Genomic DNA, 17956 nt, shown 5'->3' with positions numbered 1-17956 from the left:
CAAACTATGCATACTAAATGGTAATGAGTATTGGCACGCAGGGTTATGTTTCTGCCTCATGCAAAATTCTTAATTCAAAATTTTTATAACCAATAATACAACCTGTTGTATCCTGTTGATGTGTTAGTTATCATGGATTATACAATATATTTGCTAGCATTAGCTTACAGGTTATATAAGGTCGGAAAAAATGACTTTCAAAAGGCAAGTCTGGTGTCATTCATTCTTCAATATGTATTCATATATATATATATATATATATATAATGTACATAAATAATGTCCAGACTTGTCTTGCATCTACAGACTTGCTCCCAGAAAACTGTGTGGAGGAGAAAACCAAGTCCTTCGACCCCAATGCTGTCATGGCTGAGATTAAACATGAAGACAGACAGGGAGTCCAGCTCAAGTAAAATCACACAAACACCTCTTACCGTACCGTATCTTAGTCCACTTGTGACTATCCTATGACTCGTACACTCACTGAGCTCATCTCTGTGTTTCTCCATGACCCGTAGATATTCCCATGTGTCCCCTTTGGAACTTGACAAGTTCCTGGAGGATGTCAAGTAAGTGGAAGTTCAGTATGTGACCCATTTTGTGTCAGTGATTACTGTGACTGCAGCATGAGGGTCAACATGTTGTCCTGTCCCCTCTTCAGGAATGGGATTTACCCCTTGATGAACTTTGCCTCATCTCGGCCTCACCCCGTCCCTCGCGCCCTCTCCTTGTCTCAGGAGCATGTTGAGACGGTCAAGACTCCGACTCCTGAACCCCAGGAGACAGAAACGAGGAAGGTTAGGCTTTCAGACGTCACCGTAACATTTGTTAGATGTACAAGCTGGCTGCCTATAGAGTAACAAGACTGAGGTTATAGAAATGTCCATGGAGGAGGAATATGTTTATAGTCCATTTTTTTTGCAATATGTCAAGAATTAGGAGGCAACATAATGTATGACCTAAGTTGTTTACAAGTGACAAGACTGCTGTGCATATGACTTTCTGAGCCTTTTTGTCTGTTGGTGTTGTAGGTTGTTCAGATGCACTGTAATTTGGAGTCAAATGAAGAAGGGACCAAAACTCATGTGAGTCACATAGTATTCCAGGTACCTTGCCCGTTTTAGTATAATCTCTTTTGTTGGGCTCCTTAACAACCATATTGGTATTTTTGCTCGTAACATTCTTCTAGCAGCTCTGTATCAACATTTATTGAAGTTTGGGCTGCACGATACATTGAAAACACATGAAATGCAACAACGTTGCTGATTATTATGCTAACAATATTGCTTATGATAAATAAATTATACTAAAGTGTACTCAGGTGTGTCTTTCTGTAGCCTTGTGTACTGCTGAAATACAATACATTTGTTGAATTAAAAAAAACAGAGGAAATTATTTCAAACATTGTTTTATTGAACAAATCGATCATTGAACTGAACAGAAAATGCAACGTTAAAAAAAGTGAAGTGCAGGTTTCTACAGATCTCTCACAATGTGTTGATATCCCGATGACAATATAAAATGATGTATTGTGCAGCCCTGGTGGAAGTTCAGTCAGTTATGACGGTTAAACATGAATCCAGCTTGATTTAACTTTGACGGTTTGATCTCTCCCTAGCTCTCTTTGTTTCTGAAGATGGATGACAAACTTCATAGGCAGCTTAGCTGTGACATCCTTTCAAGTAAGTTGAGACACAACTGTACATTAAAAGAGAAGGCCAGCATTATTCCATATTTTTTTACTGTCTACAAATTCCATAAAAACACCAAAACCACCAAAGTGCATCTCATTACGGTCCAACTTCCCTAGCATTTCTGTGGCGCTCAGACCCACATTACCAGTATGGTAATGCCGCATTGCCAGACCTCCAGATCTCCACAGCGCTGAGTGGAAGGGGAGGAGGATGACGTGCTAGAGACGTGCCCAATAGCAGACTTTATATACATACTGTACACCTGGTACGCATCCGGTTATCCATGGTAACTAAGGATAACCAGTGTTGTGGGAATTTTGGATATTTGTAATTCATAATCATTGTTTTGTCAGGTCAGACGCAGTTCAGTGTCTCCTCTGTTTAACCTTAACATATGACTAGTACATAGCTTGTTTGTGCTAAATGGATAACATAAGTAACGGCCTCATGACGGTATAATGGCATATCTGTGCTTCTGTACATCCTGTTTCTTGCAGATAACCCATGACTGTTTTTATGGCCTATGTAGACCCTGTGTTAGAGACCTTGTGATGAGAGAAGTTCAGAGAGGGATTGTAATGTCTAATGTCTGTTTTGTTTGGTTTAAAGATGTCACCCAACCAAGGCTTAGCTTGTTCTATCTTTTACCTTGTGACCCTGTCTGTCTGGATGGGGTGTCTCCTCCTCTAAAAGGCTGAGCACCAGTGGGTTCGGGGTCATTTCTGCTAAACTCTGAGCCTTGTGAGGAAGTAGGGGTGAACGCATTTTTGTCTGCAGAAGAAAATACTTTGTCAAAATAAACCACGGAGAAAAGGCTGATCCTGTTTGTTGATCTTTATTGAAGAAATCCATTTCCACAACACCGGTAACTAACATGCCATCCAGTGTGGCACATTGGTGTGTTTTAATAGTTGTTGGACAAAAATGGGGCTCTATGGCACAGGAGCTTCCAGTGTATCAGGCTGTATATACACAGACAATACTTGTCAGGTGCAGCAATTCCTTGTTTGTTTTGGTCTTTTTATTGGATTTGTTGAGACAAACAGGGAAATTTACCATGCAAATCCACAAAAACAACATACTCTATAGGTTCATTTTATTGCAGATTTTTGTAACTGAAGTATTTCATGTGAAACTTGCAGCTGACACCTCTAAAGACCTTGCCAGTGAACTTGTTCACTACGCCTTCATAAATGAGGTAGATATTAAAGCTTCTTTATGTTTTTTCTTCACAATGACAATGACTAAATGCCCTTACGGCGATTTCTGCATTCTTAGGCAAAGTAACACTTCATCTAATCCTAAAAATGTCTTGTGTGCTATGTAGGAGGACAGCGAGAAGGTAGCAGGGTTCCTGGAGGACGCCATGGGCCGACACCGTGTCCGGACGCTTGCCTCTGGGAGCACACAATGAGGAGGGGTCACGACAGCGGCTGGCCCAGACAGACGGGCCCGGGCATTGACCATGCGGACCGTGAAAAGGGAGTGGGCAGCGGACAGGATCACACAGCCAGGAATGAAGGGAGCTGACCCAGCTGGGGATAAAAAGGGGACAAATATGGAAGGACGCTGGGCCTTGACAGTCAGTAAATCATCCCAGAGAGAAAGAGGGGACGCCAGTGCTGAGAAAGGAACCAAAGGCACTTCTGATTGGAGGGCCGCATACATCATGGCTGTGTTCAGCAATCCCACAAAGCAGTGGAAGATTGACAAACTCCCTGCCTAAAAGGGCTATCATGCCTTAAGATATCTTGACAACTTTTCCATAATGCCACTGTTTAGAACGGATTGTTTTACTTGCAAATTCAGCAGCTCTGTTTTCAAAATGACGTTTTATTGCTCATAAGCCTCGTTTGCACTCCAAAGTCCACTTTAATTTGGTGATTATTTACTTTGAATTGTAAACAAAAATCATTTCCTAAATTATCTCTCCCTTACTAGCCAGAAGCCTCCATTTATTACAGTTTCAGCAATTTAATATTCCGTCCAACATGTACTCATTCAGTTGACTTATTTATTTCTGTTTAACTGTGAACAGTAGAAGCTTTGCACAAGCTTGTTTTATTCTTTTTTCATTACTTGTTATGACGTGCAAAGTTAACGCCTCACTGCACTCTTGGGTCAGAGGCTTCTTCTCGCAGAGCTAAACACAATATGCCTCAGTGAGGTATGATGAGCGATGAGATGATGCTTCTCTTTTAGCCTGTAGTGCTCTTAAGGGTTTTCCCTGTGAAAGTGTTCTGAAAGCCAAAGACTTGCAAAGTGCCTGATATGGCAATGTACTTTGGACAAAATTTCCCAATGGAATGGCATCGTACCTAAGCAATTCGGAATTTCACTAATTCAGGCTGACTTTTACTTTTAAAACCAGATGCATTGATTGTACTAGTTCCCGTCTCTTTTCACGAGTCCACATAGTCAGCCTGTGTGAATGTGAAGATGAGCCAGTAATGGCAGCTCCATTAAGAGTTGCAGCCTTTTATATATTGGACATATGGAACAGGTGATGATACTTTCTGCTGCAGTCGATGTTAGTTTTGAAGGAGCTGCAGCGCATGTACAAAAATTGGAATACATCTCAGAAAGCTTGTGAAGTAAAATCATAGTCCAATGTAGATGGGGAGAAGGGTGATAGTGATGTGACCTTAAGACTTGTTAATTTAAAAAATGACATATTGTTGATAAATATTACTGCTAAACTTAATTTTTGCTGTATTTTCCAAACCATCTGATGGTATTTTCTAACACGGAACTTGTTTTGTGTCGATTTTAAAGGAAAAATCTCCCCAGAAATCTTTAAGAATACATGGTCTTAGAATTTTTGACATTAATGTAATCAATAATAATGCTAACCTATTGATACAACTGAATATTTTGCTTTGAACTTGTTCATTTCCCAGTATCAGATTAACTGCATTTCAGACTATTTCAGTGTGAAACTTGGGGATTGATTGCACTGCAGCCCACGCAAACACTAAAATAGAAAACACTTCTTCAGCTGCCAGATTTTCTTCATATAAGAAAACTACCATTTGGGTGGATTTTCCCTTTGCAAAACTGGACAGCAAAGAAACAAAAGTGAATAGTCTGACCGGTCTTCAGCAGTGGACTCTTGTTTGTCAAACTTACTTAGCTCTGCTTCATTCGTTTCCCGGGTTTGTGAGGTTTCAGTTTCATAACAGTTACGTTGCTGTACAGTCGTTGCTTACAGTACTTACTCTACTCTGTGTCAAGCCTTCTTATCAATGTCTCTGAACACGGGAGCCCTGAACTCTCCCAGACATTCACCAACTATGGGCTGCGGTGTACATATTTCTTTGTGGCTATTAAAGGGGTTTGCATATGCAAAGCAAAGCAGTGCCACGATTGCTCTCAACTGATCTAATAAGCTGCATGTCTTAATAACCTGCAACCATTCAAAACTACTTTTGCATTTTGCCTTTGTCAGTCACAGCTCAGTACCTGACCAAGAAAATGATTCTTTAGACTGTGCAAACATGAAAAAACCACAACCATTCATATCAGTCTTATTTTTATGTCAAATGACTTCTTTTCCCGTGAATCTGTTGAATGAAACTTGCCTTTGGATGTGTTCTATTTAAACCTTTGTTAAATATTGTAGCTACTGCAATGAAATACATGACAATAAACAATATGTGACATGTTTGCTGTGTCTGAAATGTCTTTATTCATTGGATGAGGAGACATATCCCAGTATGTATTGAGTACTGTAGATTTTGATGTTTCTATTAACATATTTTCCATAGGAAAAAAATGTTAGTATGCATCTCCGGTAAGTAGCTAAAAGGACCAGTAGATCTTGACATATAAGTTAGTCAGGCTTGATTCATTTAGAAGTATAGTGTTGAAAAGTATCCATCGACAAGAACAAGGAATTATTGTAAGAAAAACTAAATGTACTTTCTGGGATTTTTGAGTTAAATGTTATCAGACTGAAGCCAATTTTATATCAGTTTTAAAGTGTGCAACTTTAATTTTAAGAGCACATTAAACAAACACAAAAAGTGTGTACTAAAAGATATCAGGTCTGTTCTGTCAACGCACAGAACTCAAAGCAATTACAATAAGCTTTCCGATGAACAAGGTTGATACAGTCTTTTATACGAATATAAACTACATACAATAAAATAATTACAAGACCGTGACTTAGCCACTATTTTAGATCGGATAACATATCCCACAAAATTATTACACTAGGTAATTTAGCTAAAACTTGGTTGAGTCTATTTAGAAAAAAAAAGTTAAAAAACATGAACAATATGTGACCTGTTTTGAAAAGCAGTTATTTGTATCCTTTAATGTATTTGTTTTGTTTATTAATACTATTGTTTACATTTTATTGTCTTTCAAATGTCTGACATGTAAGGATGTGGGATAAATGAATCTAAATGCCTTTTTGATATTCTTTCTAATATCGGATAACATATCCCTCAAAATGATTACACTAGGTAATTTAGCTAAAACTTGGTTGATTCTATTTAGAAAAAAGAGTTACTTTTTGAATTGAATCTGCGAGGTTAGTAATGTTTGCTTAACAACTTAAAATAAATAAATACACCATGGAGCACAGTTAAAACATTGGCAGTAGGGATACCTAGAAATACAGCTGAAATGTCTACTCAGGTCACATAATCCACATAATCTAACGGATGATAAGGGTATATTCTTTTTTAACACATTTAACCCGATTTAACCATGACCAAAGATTCTATTGTATTGTAAGTCCACATCATGTTTTTTTTTTTTTCTTATTGAAAAGATTCAATATAAACATTACGTTTCTAACAATGCCAAAAAATAATTTCTAAATGTACAACGACAGTAAAACATAGAGAAAGGACTGAAGAATAACAACAACAAAAACGTGTGGGGTCTGCTAAAATTAGGAAGCAAGTTTAAATTATTTTAAATTGTTTAATCATACATCGTCATTTTTGAGTTTTAAGTTTTCCACAGTGGTCAAATGTGATTTAAAATCTGAATCTTTCAGAAATCTAAAATGGTTCACATCATGCTCAACTTCCGCCCCTATAGCATCGCGACGGTTATGCTATCGCGATATCTTTTATTGACATTGTGAAGATCTCGCGAGCGTTTGGTTGTGTGGGCCTCTCCGTCCGAGAGAAGGTGTGCTTCATGGCGGTTACGGACACTGCGGTAAATAAATTCCTTGATAAAGAGATACATTAACATTGCTCAGCTTCGGTGGCGGTTGTGTAAGTAATTTGCAATGTTTGGTAGAATGTATTCTGAAGTTAAATCCTGTGAATTGACATTATTATATCTTACATTTGCTTCGCGCGCCATAGCAACAAAGAAGCTAAGTAGAAACCAGGCCTCGCTAATCATACGATGATTTTTTGTAATAGTTATGCACTTTATGTAGTTTCGCTGTGATAAAGATAGGTCGTAGTTAATGTCCATTATCGAATATTAGCTGAACGTGCATTCAGCTAAGATTTAACATTAGCCCGTTGTTGCTATTTTAACGTCAGGCTACCTAGTCAACGTAGCATGTTGGGACCAAGGCTAATTGAAGGAGGCTGAGACGCCAAAAAAAAGTCTGAGCGTTGGGGTATGACGCATGTGTAGCAACATCTGGTCTGGCGCACTACCATACAACTCATTTTCATTATGTTACTATTCTTTGCTTTTCCTATGTATAATTGTTTTTTGTACATTTTATAGTTATCTGCATTTAGAAAAACATTTTAAGCATTGTGTATATTCCGGAACCTGTAAATAATGTGTATATATTGAATCTTTCCAATCATTTTAGGGTTATAAATTATTCTATTTGCATATGAAAAATAAACGTATGTAAATATCTGCGATGTATTTGACAAGTTGTGTCAGAAGTAAAACTAAATAGCTCGAGCCTTCAGTTTTTACCCTCCAACAGTGCAGCCCCAGTTTCATTGCGCATGCGTTATACACCAAAGTGCAGGCTTTTTTTCCCCCTGTGTCCCAGCCTCCTTCAATTGGCCTTGATTCATGTGCACCGCGCTAAAGTTAGCCGAGTAAAATCTAAGGAAAGACGGACGGGCTATGTGAAGATTGCAATGTAAAAAAAATAATGCTCGCTGCCTGTTTTCTTATTGTTAGTCTGAAGGCATTTTTTATTTCCCCTAGAATTTGTTGAATTGTTAAAGCGCCCCCCATCAGTCATCTTCCCCTTGGGGGCTTTCCATCCTCAGTCTGGTGGACCCAGAGATTAAGCGGGTTGCGTAGGTAAGGAGTTCGTCCCGTCCCACCTGGTTTAAATCTGGGTGTCTGTCCTGTATATGCCAGCATATTTATTTATTCATAACCTGTGATGTGACTTCTGAATGCAATGCAGGCATTTTCCTACTGGGAAAATGTAGTTATGGATATACATATAGGCAGGTGCTGACGCTCCAAAATCTGTTTCTGTCTTTAAAAAATGTGTTCATACACTACTGTTTCTGAATTGCAGGGAGGTGAAGCTCTGACGATGGAGAATGGACAGGGCACAGGCTCCAAGCTTGGCCTGCCGCCTCTCACCCCAGAGCAGCAGGAGGCACTACAGAGGGTAGGAACCCCCTGACACAGCATCTGCCTATATACTAACCATGAACAAAATGTTAACTGTTTAAAAAAACGTTATCTGTATCCTTTTAATTTATTTGATTTTCTTTTATTATATGTTTATTACTACTATTGTTTATATTTTTTTGTCTTTTAAATGTCCCACATGTAAGGTAAGGCCTTATTTTAATGTGGGATAAATTCATCTAAATACCTTTTTGATATTCTTTCTAATACTGGATGCCAACACATTTGCTTCTCTGTTCTTAGAAGTTATTTTAAAAGATTAATAAAGAAATTGCTGTATCCAAGAAGAAAAACTAACATGTAAATGCAGTGATACAGTGTCAATACTTAGTTTTAGTAATAGTGCTATAGTGTTCTTCATAGGAGGAACCTAATTCTAATGGGCCTTTCTCCTTTTCCAGGCAAAGAAGTATGCCATGGAACAAAGCATTAAGAGTGTGTTGGTGAAGCAGACCATCGCCCATCAGCAACAGCAGCTCACCAACCTACAGGTGAGATGTGTAAAATGTTTTGGTACTCAAACAAACAAAACGGTTGTAATGCGTGTCTCCTATATATCTTAAAGGTTTCCTACGTTAGTTATTCAGACGTCTCTTGACTCGGGGGTCGGTTTTGTTAAAGCTCTCGGCTCCCTTCTCCCCCATGCTATGAAAAAGACCACATGCTTTAGACCATATGCCCTTGCTTTTGCCGCAGCTCTTTTTCAGATGGAGAAGGCCGTCAAGAAGGAATTGATTATCATGTTAAATGCTTTGCACTTTTAAAGGGGACTTGTTTATTTTCATTGTTGTGTGGTGATTTGTATTTTAGATAGGGGAGGCAACTCCCCAAACTGTATGTTGTTTAGACGGAGGCTCTGGATAAAGTGTTAGCCTAACCACTTTTGTCTATCTAGCAAAGCAATGACATTTTTGAAAAAGCAAAGCTAAGGGATATCTAACCTACTTTTCAGCACTGTTTTCATCTTTACTGTCTTTCAGATGGCAGCAGTGACAATGGGCTTTGGAGATCCTCTCTCACCTTTACAATCGGTCAATAGATTATTAAATTATTTTTCTGTGCGCATTCCCAATGGAAAAGGACTATTACCCTTCTTTTACTGGTTGCTTCCCTGCCTTTTATCTAACCAAAGAATGCATATTTTGTAAGAAAACATGGCTTTCTACTGCTAGCATACCTGCAACCATGTCAGTAATCCTTTGTGAGATCAGTGACTGCTGTTTACCATTGAAACATTTATTTACTTTCTTGAGTCGCAATGGGATAATTTACATAAGTATTTTTAACAAGAAGATGGCCAAAGCTCTTTGGCCGTTAATGGGACTTTAAAGGGTTTATAAATATAAGAAAAGTCACTTTTTGAAAATAATGCATGCATTTGCTCAATAAAAAACAGAAAGTTACTGGCATGGGACAGAAGAGGGAGAGCAATCCCTTTAATGGACCAAAATGAGAGAACTGCTGGAACAGGGATCTTTTTGGCCTTCTCAAGTTTTTTTTTTCTGTCAATGAACAAGTCAACTTACCACTATGTCATGAATTAGGCACTTATTTTTTTGTTGGTAGTAGAATGAAATAACATGAGCAGATTGATTTTAAAGGCATCAGCAAAAAGCACAGCAACTTCCTGTAATAAAACCATCCCTCCCCTTAGACTTGAGAAGAAAGTTTGAAATGCTTTCATCAAGACTTTGTATGGATTTCGTTTGAACTCCACGATTACTTTTGTTACCTTACTTGCATCCCTGGACTACAGGTCAGTTACTGAAGCCAAATATTTGTGAGGGCTGTGCATGTCAATCACTTCAGTGTGTTTTCCTCCATATGTCTGTTCAATAGTGTCAGGATAGAGGTCATTTTGTAGTTACAAATGGTGAAATCAGTATTTTATAACTGTTATACATGTTAGTATTTTTTTCACAGTTATGTCAATTGCTTACAGTATCCCATTATTACTTTACCTGTCCAGACCCCCTAACTTGGATTTGGCCTTTTAACTATTTTGGGGGAAAGCAAGCACAGTAGAAAATACACATTTATTATTAGAGTATGTGTTTTTTTTTGTTTTTTTTAAGTTCTTTCTTTTACTCTCTAATGCTTATCATGTATTTTCTCCGGTTGGCAGGTGGCAGCTCAGCGGCAGCGTGCCCTAGCCATCATGTGTCGGGTGTATGTGGGCTCCATATACTATGAGCTTGGTGAGGACACCATCAGACAGGCCTTTGCCCCCTTTGGCCCAATCAAGAGTATTGACATGTCTTGGGATTCTGTTACAATGAAACACAAGGTCTGTGTCATTTAAAGTCATTTTTTATTTATAAAGCTCCAAAGCTCTAACATATTTTGATTCATGATTTGCTTCTGATTTTTTCAGTCTAGACCATAGTAGTAGTGTTTTTAAATTCTGATATTCGTACTTGTTTAAAATACTGAAGATTACAGATAAAGCTGCCCAATTCTTCAATGTCTGTATATGTTCTGCTTTTCCTCCATTTTGTCTGACTGCAGGGGTTTGCCTTTGTGGAGTATGATGTGCCAGAAGCTGCTCAGCTGGCTCTAGAGCAGATGAACTCAGTCATGCTGGGTGGGCGAAACATTAAGGTACGTTGTCTAAAAATATGAATGCTTCTTGAGGTCTTAGGTACACATGCACAAAGAGAAACAATTTAATTTCTCCATTTTCTATATAGTTTTGGTGACATGTGGGGTACCTAGTGAACTTTTTAATGAACTGCTTTTGTGATACTTAAATTACTGATATGACTCATTTTCTCTTTTTTTGTTTGCCTGTTTCTGTTGATTTCCAGGTGCGTGAGCTGTGTGTATGTTTGGGTGTATGTTTAGTGTATTGTCTGTGTTGTGTGTTATGCTTCCATGATGTCATCAAGGCTGTTTTAGTGACCAGTTCCAGTAGGATGCCACGCGGCGCGTGGCGTTGCTCTGTGTCCAAGGTGTGCTGATGATGGGCTGCGCCTGGTTGGTGTTGCTTGGCCGCCCCATCTGTAGTACAGATCCCAGTCGCACTTAGATGCTCGTCTTGCATAGGGAAAGGAAGTCAGGGTGCGTAGCAGTAGCACGATACACTTAATGCGATACCCTTTCGGTGTCACCACCAGCTCAGCCAGTCACACTGTGCATGCAGTGTGACTGGCTGAGCTGGTGGTGCTTTGAAATAGCGCTGCATTTCGTTATTTGCTAGTTCCGCGGTTATTTACGGAATAGATTTGCGTTGTAAATGAAATAATTGGTACTATATATATATATATATATAGAAGGTTGTAGTTTTTTACACTTTGTAATGAGAGCTGACAATTTATTAATATTCTACCTAACTCATCAAGAATCTAAGTGTTAATACAGTAATTAAATTCATGTTCAGCTGGTGGATATCCACAAGAGACCCTGTCTGTTTGAGTCTGTTAGTCAGGCTGGTTTTGAAATTATTTCAAAAATGAGGGATCTCTGAAAGGTGATCTACACAGAACATTAAGTATTGTTCACAGTTTAGTGTTCAGGTCATGTTCTGAAAACATGGAGTTTTAAATAAAGTATTTTGAACCTGGTGTTCAGTATAACAATGATAGAATGAGAAGGCAAGAAATGCTTCAGAACTCCAGGACCAGTTCAAAGTGAGTGTAGTAATAGACATTCACCTATGCATAACCAGAGAACACTTGCCAGGAAGGCATTGTGCCAAGATTGTAGGAGGAAAGTGGCTTTGACTTAACTCGGTATCTGTCGAAAGTTAGTGCTGCAGGGATTTGGAGTTTTGCGGTGGTGCGTTCTCGGTTGGTACTAAAGGTCCCTTACTCAGTAGCCCTGCTGGTATGATCTGTGCTATAGGTTGGGCGGCCAAGTAACATCGGTCAGGCGCAACCCATCATTGACCAGCTGGCAGAGGAGGCGCGCGCCTTTAATCGGATCTACGTGGCGTCGGTCCACCCTGACCTGTCAGATGATGACATCAAGAGTGTGTTTGAGGCCTTCGGAAGGATCAAGTCTTGCACGTTAGCCAGAGACCCCACCACAGGGCGACACAGAGGCTTTGGCTTCATTGGTGAGCTGGCGGGCCCTCTTTCGCTCGTGCTCTTTGTGTTGCCATTGCTCCGCTATTTACTACTATTATGATTCACTTGCAGAGTATGAAAAGCCTCAGTCAGCCCTGGATGCTGTGTCTTCTATGAACCTCTTTGACCTGGGGGGTCAGTACCTACGGGTGGGCAAAGCAGTGACCCCGCCCATGCCCCTACTGACCCCCACGACCCCTGGTGGTCTGCCGCCTGCTGCAGCTGTGGCCGCAGCGGCAGCCACCGCTAAGATAACGGCCCAGGCAAGTATGAATCCCTTCCAAAGGGATTTAATGGCCTTCCAGGTAAATATAACCCAGATCTAGCTAGAATTGACACCAAAAGCACAGATAGAGTTGGGCAAAGAATACTTTTATTAAGGTGACTGGGAGAAGCCCAGTTTTGTAGGGATCAAATAAAATAATAAAAGTTGCCCTGACAGTGTCAATTTAACATCCCTGAAGTATGGGAAATTCTGGGCTTAATTTTTATATTCAGTTTAATGCGTTCAAATCAGAAGAATATTTTTGAATGGTATATGTTGTATAATAACGTAAGTGTGAGGAGCTCCTCCCATTCACTGATTGGGTGTGTATGTCTCGTCTCTCAGCACAAGCACATTGACCGTTATATTCCAGTGTGAACAGTCACACGATGGACCCGACAGTTGTGTTCCCTGTACAAGGTGTCATGATTGAAAAGTTTCTCAACATCATGGCTTTTTATGACAGTTGATGACTTTACTAGTAGATCTGTACTGAGGTAATGTTGGTGACCTTGATTCTCACTAAAGGAAGGCAAGGTCCAGTTCACTCTGTGCCATGCTGTGTGATCGTTGACTGTGCTGCCTTGTGCTGTGCTCTGTGTGTTTCCCTTACCTAATGTCTTCGGCCCCCCTCTCTTAAGGAGGCTGTAGCCGGGGCATCAGTCCTGGGGGCGTTAGCTGCACCCCAACTTCTCGGTCAGCAAATGGGAATACCTCAGGCGGTTATGGCTGCCCAGGCACCAGGGGTCATCACAGGTGTGTACCAAAACATGAGTGAGTGCTCATTTTTATAAAAGCAAGAGTTTGATTAAAGTCTTAATTGGGCTTTAAACACAATGCCACTTAATTCTTGTTTAAACACTTTTGCCACTTATAAAAATACTAAACTGCTTACTTTTTTTTTGCATTGAATAATACCTGTTAATATAACAAAGCGACAGTACCGTATTTTTTGGATTAAAAGTCGCTCCGGAGTATAAGTCTCACCAGCCGAAAATGCAGAATAAAGAAGGAAAAAAGCATATATAAGTCACATTTTTGGGGGGAATTTATTTGATAAAATCCAACACCAAGAATAGACATTTCACCTTGAAAGGCAATTTAAATAAAAATAGACTAGAGAACAACAGGCTGAGTAAGTGTACGTTATGACGCATAAACAACGAACTGAGATTGTGCCTGGTGTGTTAACGTAACATATTACGGTAAGTCATTCAAATAACTATAACATATAGAACATACTATACGTTTACCAAACAATCTGTCACTCCTAATCACTAAATCCAATGAACTCTTCTTCCTCGGTGTCACTTCTGAACAACTCCGCCCAACTCATAGGTACAGAAGTAGCAGGTAGCATCTTTTTTTTCACAATGCACTTCTGCCATGACCCGCCCCTGCCAACTTCTGATTGGTTGACGTGTGTGTGTGTGTGTGTGTGAGACGATTGCTGATATACGCCTAGTCTCTTACGTGACTGACATAAATAATAGCCTGGGCTATTATTTGATATTTTACGGTAATGTGTTAATAATTTCTCACACAAGTCGCTCCAGAGTATAAGTCGCACCCCTGGCCAAACTATGAAAAAAACTGCGACTTATAATCCGAAAAATACGGTAATGTATTCCTCTCCCCTTATCCTCCTATCAGCAATTTTCATCATGGCTGCACAATTAAAGAGAAATGCCATGTTTTAGGAATTTAGGTTCTTAGTTTGCTTAATTTTAGTTCAAGAGCTGAGTCAAGATGAAATCTTGCAGGCTGCGCTCATCCTAGCACACTGTAATGGCATAATGGTAGTATTTGATTAACAAGAGGGTTGGTTTTATTAAATTTTACCCATTATTAGGTCAAATTAATACATGCACTGTGATAGTTTTTTTTGGGGGGGGGGGTTGTGTGTATTTGCATATTTGATGTCACTGACTGCATATCTGCCTTTCCATAAAAGGTGTGACGCCAGTTCGTCCTCCCATACCAGTGCTTCCCCAGGTTGGTCTTGTGAACCCTGTGCTTGCATCACCGCCAGTCCTGTCTAATCAAGCTGGTGGCTCGAACCAACAAGAGAGGAAAGAAGAGAAGGAGGAGATGCAGCAGGATGGCACAGGGCAGGAGATGTTGAGTGACCAAGAACACATGAGCATCTCCGGCAGCAGTGCCAGACATATGGTGATGCAGAAACTGCTTAGAAAATCAGAGGTGAGGTTTGGGGAAATGTGTGGGTAAATGAATAAAGTGAAGGCTTTTTATTCACTCTTTTTATTATCCAAATGATTTTTTTACTTTCTTACCATGCTCCTTTCCAGTCCACGGTGATGGTGCTACGAAATATGGTTGGCCCAGAGGACATCGACGACGACCTGGAGGGTGAGGTGACGGAAGAGTGCGGGAAGTTTGGCTGCGTCAACAGAGTCATCATATACCAAGAAAAGCAAGGAGAAGAAGAGGATGCAGATATTATTGTCAAAATCTTTGTAGAGTTTTCCATGGCCTCAGAGATGAATAAAGCCATCCAGGCCCTCAATGACCGCTGGTTCGGAGGTCGCAAAGTTGTCGCAGAGGTGTATGACCAAGATCGTTTCAACAGCAGTGACCTCTCCGCATAAAATGTCTAAAAACGGTTCACCAGCACCCATCCCTGTTCCTGTCATTCAACCTCATTTCAGCCACAGTCACTGCAGCTAGAAATGAAACTTGTAATTATGTTTTTATTTCTTTTTGAAAAATTGCTGTTGATATTAATGTTTAACGCCCTATTGTGGGGGGGTTTCACAAAAAATATTTACGCCTCATTTTTTTTGCTGTATCTATGAAGGCTCCTTTTTTGGTGCAAGTTTTTTTGTAATCCAATCTTGTAACACATTTTGCGTTTTTCCTGCTTTTGCTTTTTTTTTTTCCTTTTGTGAAATTCCCAGGACATGTAAAAACTTCATTTCTACAATTAAAGTTAATTGTTTGTCCACAGTGTGATGCATTTCTTATGAAAGGTCATGAATAAAGAATCCTTTTTAAAAATGTATTTGTAAACTCTTCCGTGTAGTGTACAACATAGCATTTGCTTCATTAGGACAAACATACAAATGTCTAAAATATACATTAACATGAATTAAACATTGTTAGAAAAGATGAATATGCCTAAAAAGCTTTAGTTTATATAACATTTATTGATGGGATTACGGTCTGAGGTAATGTAGCCATCAACAAAGAGGCTTCACTGCCTTCCACTTGTATAACATTAAAACATGATATATCAATGTGCCCAGTATTTTAATAGCATTGTACGCACCATCAAAGCACATATTATATATTAATTTATTCTGAAATATAGTTATTCAGAATTTCATGTGGCTATACCGCTGCTGTACTAGCATGTTTTTATTTTAAATAGCCATGACACTTAGACGAAAACCTTTATTTTGTGAACAAAACTGGTCAAAGTTAGAGAACACTTTCAGATCCCTCAGTTATTGGTGTTTATCTGGAATCTGGTGACAATTGACTTCATTGTTGGACACCCTAGTTATCTGCAGCTCACCTGGTTACTTTGTAAGATGTCGAGCTGCTCCACGGAGACTGAAACCCTGAGACAGCAGGTCCAGGTGAAGGGATGACCCTCTCAGCCATCAGAGAGAGGTTGGGCGTTCACAGTCTGATTTCAACAATATTGAAACTTAATGACACACATTAAATCCCTTAGAAATGCTGTCATCCACGGAAAACAAGAGCACGAGAGGACAGGATTATGAGAAGACTCGATGGGGAATTGGTTCAACACTGCAGCTGGAGTTGGTCTCCAGTTCAGTGCTGAACAGGACAAGGATCTGTCTCTGCACACAGTGTCTCACCGTTTAAGACTTTTTGGACTGAAAGTCTACTCTGCAGTGACCAAACCTCTCATCAGCAGAAAGAATAAAAAGGCAAGACTGGCCTTTGCTGAGAAGCATGTTGTTCAATTCAAATGTATCGGATGGGAAACATTATGTTTGGCGTAGGACTGGGGAAAGACTGAACCCAAAGTGTGTAAAGAAGTAAGTTACATTTGGAGGAGGAAGTGTCATGGTTTTGGGGATGTTTTCTGCAGCAGGAGCTGGGCCTCTTGTACAGCTACATGGCAGGTGAATGCAAATGTTTATGTGAACCTCCTTCAGCAACATGCAACACCTTCACTGCAATTGTCATGAAAGACAATGCGCCCTGTCACACTGCAAAACAGGTGAAGCAGTTCGTTGATGCTAAGAATACTGAAACAATGAAATGTCTAGAGTCTCATCTCATCTCATCTTCATCCGCTTATCCGGGGTCGGGTCGCGGGGGCAGCAGCTTTAGCAGGGGACCCCAAACTTCCCTTTTACCGGGCCACATTAACCAGCTCTAACTGGGGGATCCCGAGGCGTTCCCAGGCCAGTGTGGAGATATAATCTCTCCACCTAGTCCTGGGTCTTCCCTGAGGCCTCCTCCCAGCTGGACGTGCCTGGAACACCTCCCTAGGGAGGCGCCCAGGGGGCATCCTTACTAGATGCCCGAACCACCTCAACTGGCTCCTTTCAACGCTAAGGAGCAGCGGCTCTACTCCGAGTTCTTCACGGATGGCTGAACTTCTCCCCCTCTCCCTAAGGGAGACTCCAGCCACCCTCCTGAGAAAACCGATTTCGGCCGCTTGTACCCGCGGCCTCGTTCTTTCGGTCATGTCCCAGCATTCATGACCATAGGTGAGGGTAGGAACGAAGATTGACCGGTAGATCGAGAACTTTGCCTTCCGGCTCAGCTCTCTTTTCGTCACAACGGTGCGGTAGAGCGACTGCAGCTCCGCCCCCGCTGCTCCGATTCTCCGGCCAAACTTACGCTCCATCGTCCCCTCACTCATGAACATGATCCCGAGGTACTTGAACTCCTTCACTTGGGGTAAGGACTCATTCCCTACCTGGAGTAAGCATGTCCAGAGTTCAAATCTAAATCCCATAGAGAATCTCTGGAAAATCCTTGGGGACAAAGTAATGTCTAAGAAACCTTCTACAGTTAGTGAACTGTGGAAGAGAGTGAGTCCGAATGGACCCAGATCAAACCAGAGCAGTGTGAGAAACTAGTGATGTCCTGTGGGCGCAGATGTGCTGAAGTCATTTAAAGCTGTGGCCTCTACACTTCCTGTTCATTTTTGAATCCTAGAGAAGAAAACATTGTTGAAATATTCTCTTCTGACATAATGGTTGTTCTCTAATTTTGCTCACTGTTTTTTGGTTTTTTTTTAAATAAAGGATTTTGTTGAAGTGCCTTGGTTATTTATAAACACATGCTAGTACAGCAGTGGTATCCTATCAACAGCTGATAGTAAAA

General features: G+C 40.3%; 2 protein-coding genes across 5 annotated transcripts in view; both read left to right on the top strand.

The window, feature by feature from the left end:
- LOC310963043 (nuclear receptor-binding protein 2-like) overlaps positions 1 to 5328 on the top strand; it is a 37264-nt gene extending 31936 nt beyond the window's left edge. The window contains exons 12-18 of one of the 2 annotated variants that reach the window (XM_083935690.1): positions 306 to 408; positions 518 to 568; positions 661 to 796; positions 1031 to 1084; positions 1618 to 1681; positions 2836 to 2891; positions 3021 to 5328. In XM_083935690.1, coding sequence (XP_083791816.1) covers positions 306 to 408; positions 518 to 568; positions 661 to 796; positions 1031 to 1084; positions 1618 to 1681; positions 2836 to 2891; positions 3021 to 3107 — 551 coding nt within the window. In that variant the 3' untranslated portion in view covers positions 3108 to 5328. Of the gene's footprint in view, positions 1 to 305; positions 409 to 517; positions 569 to 660; positions 797 to 1030; positions 1106 to 1617; positions 1682 to 2835; positions 2892 to 3020 lie in introns of both variants that reach the window. The other variant, XM_083935689.1, reaches the window with a different exon arrangement.
- A 1498-nt stretch (positions 5329 to 6826) lies between these two features.
- On the top strand, positions 6827 to 15644 carry puf60b (poly-U binding splicing factor b). 3 transcript variants are annotated; one of them, XM_083936491.1, is made up of 11 exons: positions 6827 to 6871; positions 8172 to 8267; positions 8692 to 8781; positions 9271 to 9321; positions 10416 to 10577; positions 10799 to 10891; positions 12134 to 12347; positions 12430 to 12620; positions 13264 to 13378; positions 14577 to 14824; positions 14932 to 15644. In XM_083936491.1, the coding sequence occupies exons 1-11, from the start codon at positions 6851 to 6853 to the stop codon at positions 15229 to 15231; spliced, it is 1581 nt and encodes a 526-aa protein (XP_083792617.1). In that variant the 5' UTR covers positions 6827 to 6850; the 3' UTR covers positions 15232 to 15644. The 3 variants fall into 3 exon arrangements, with proteins under 3 accessions (XP_083792617.1, XP_083792616.1, XP_083792615.1); XM_083936490.1 differs by having other exon boundaries at positions 12430 to 12662; XM_083936489.1 differs by having other exon boundaries at positions 12430 to 12662; positions 13264 to 13396.
- Positions 15645 to 17956: the final 2312 nt, after the last annotated feature.

The sequence above is a fragment of the Echiichthys vipera genome (genome assembly GCF_963691815.1).
Source record: "Echiichthys vipera genome assembly, chromosome: 21".
NCBI lineage: Eukaryota > Metazoa > Chordata > Actinopteri > Perciformes > Trachinidae > Echiichthys > Echiichthys vipera.
The sequence above is the reverse complement of the archived record's forward strand: the minus strand, read 5'-3'. Positions and strand labels throughout refer to the sequence as shown.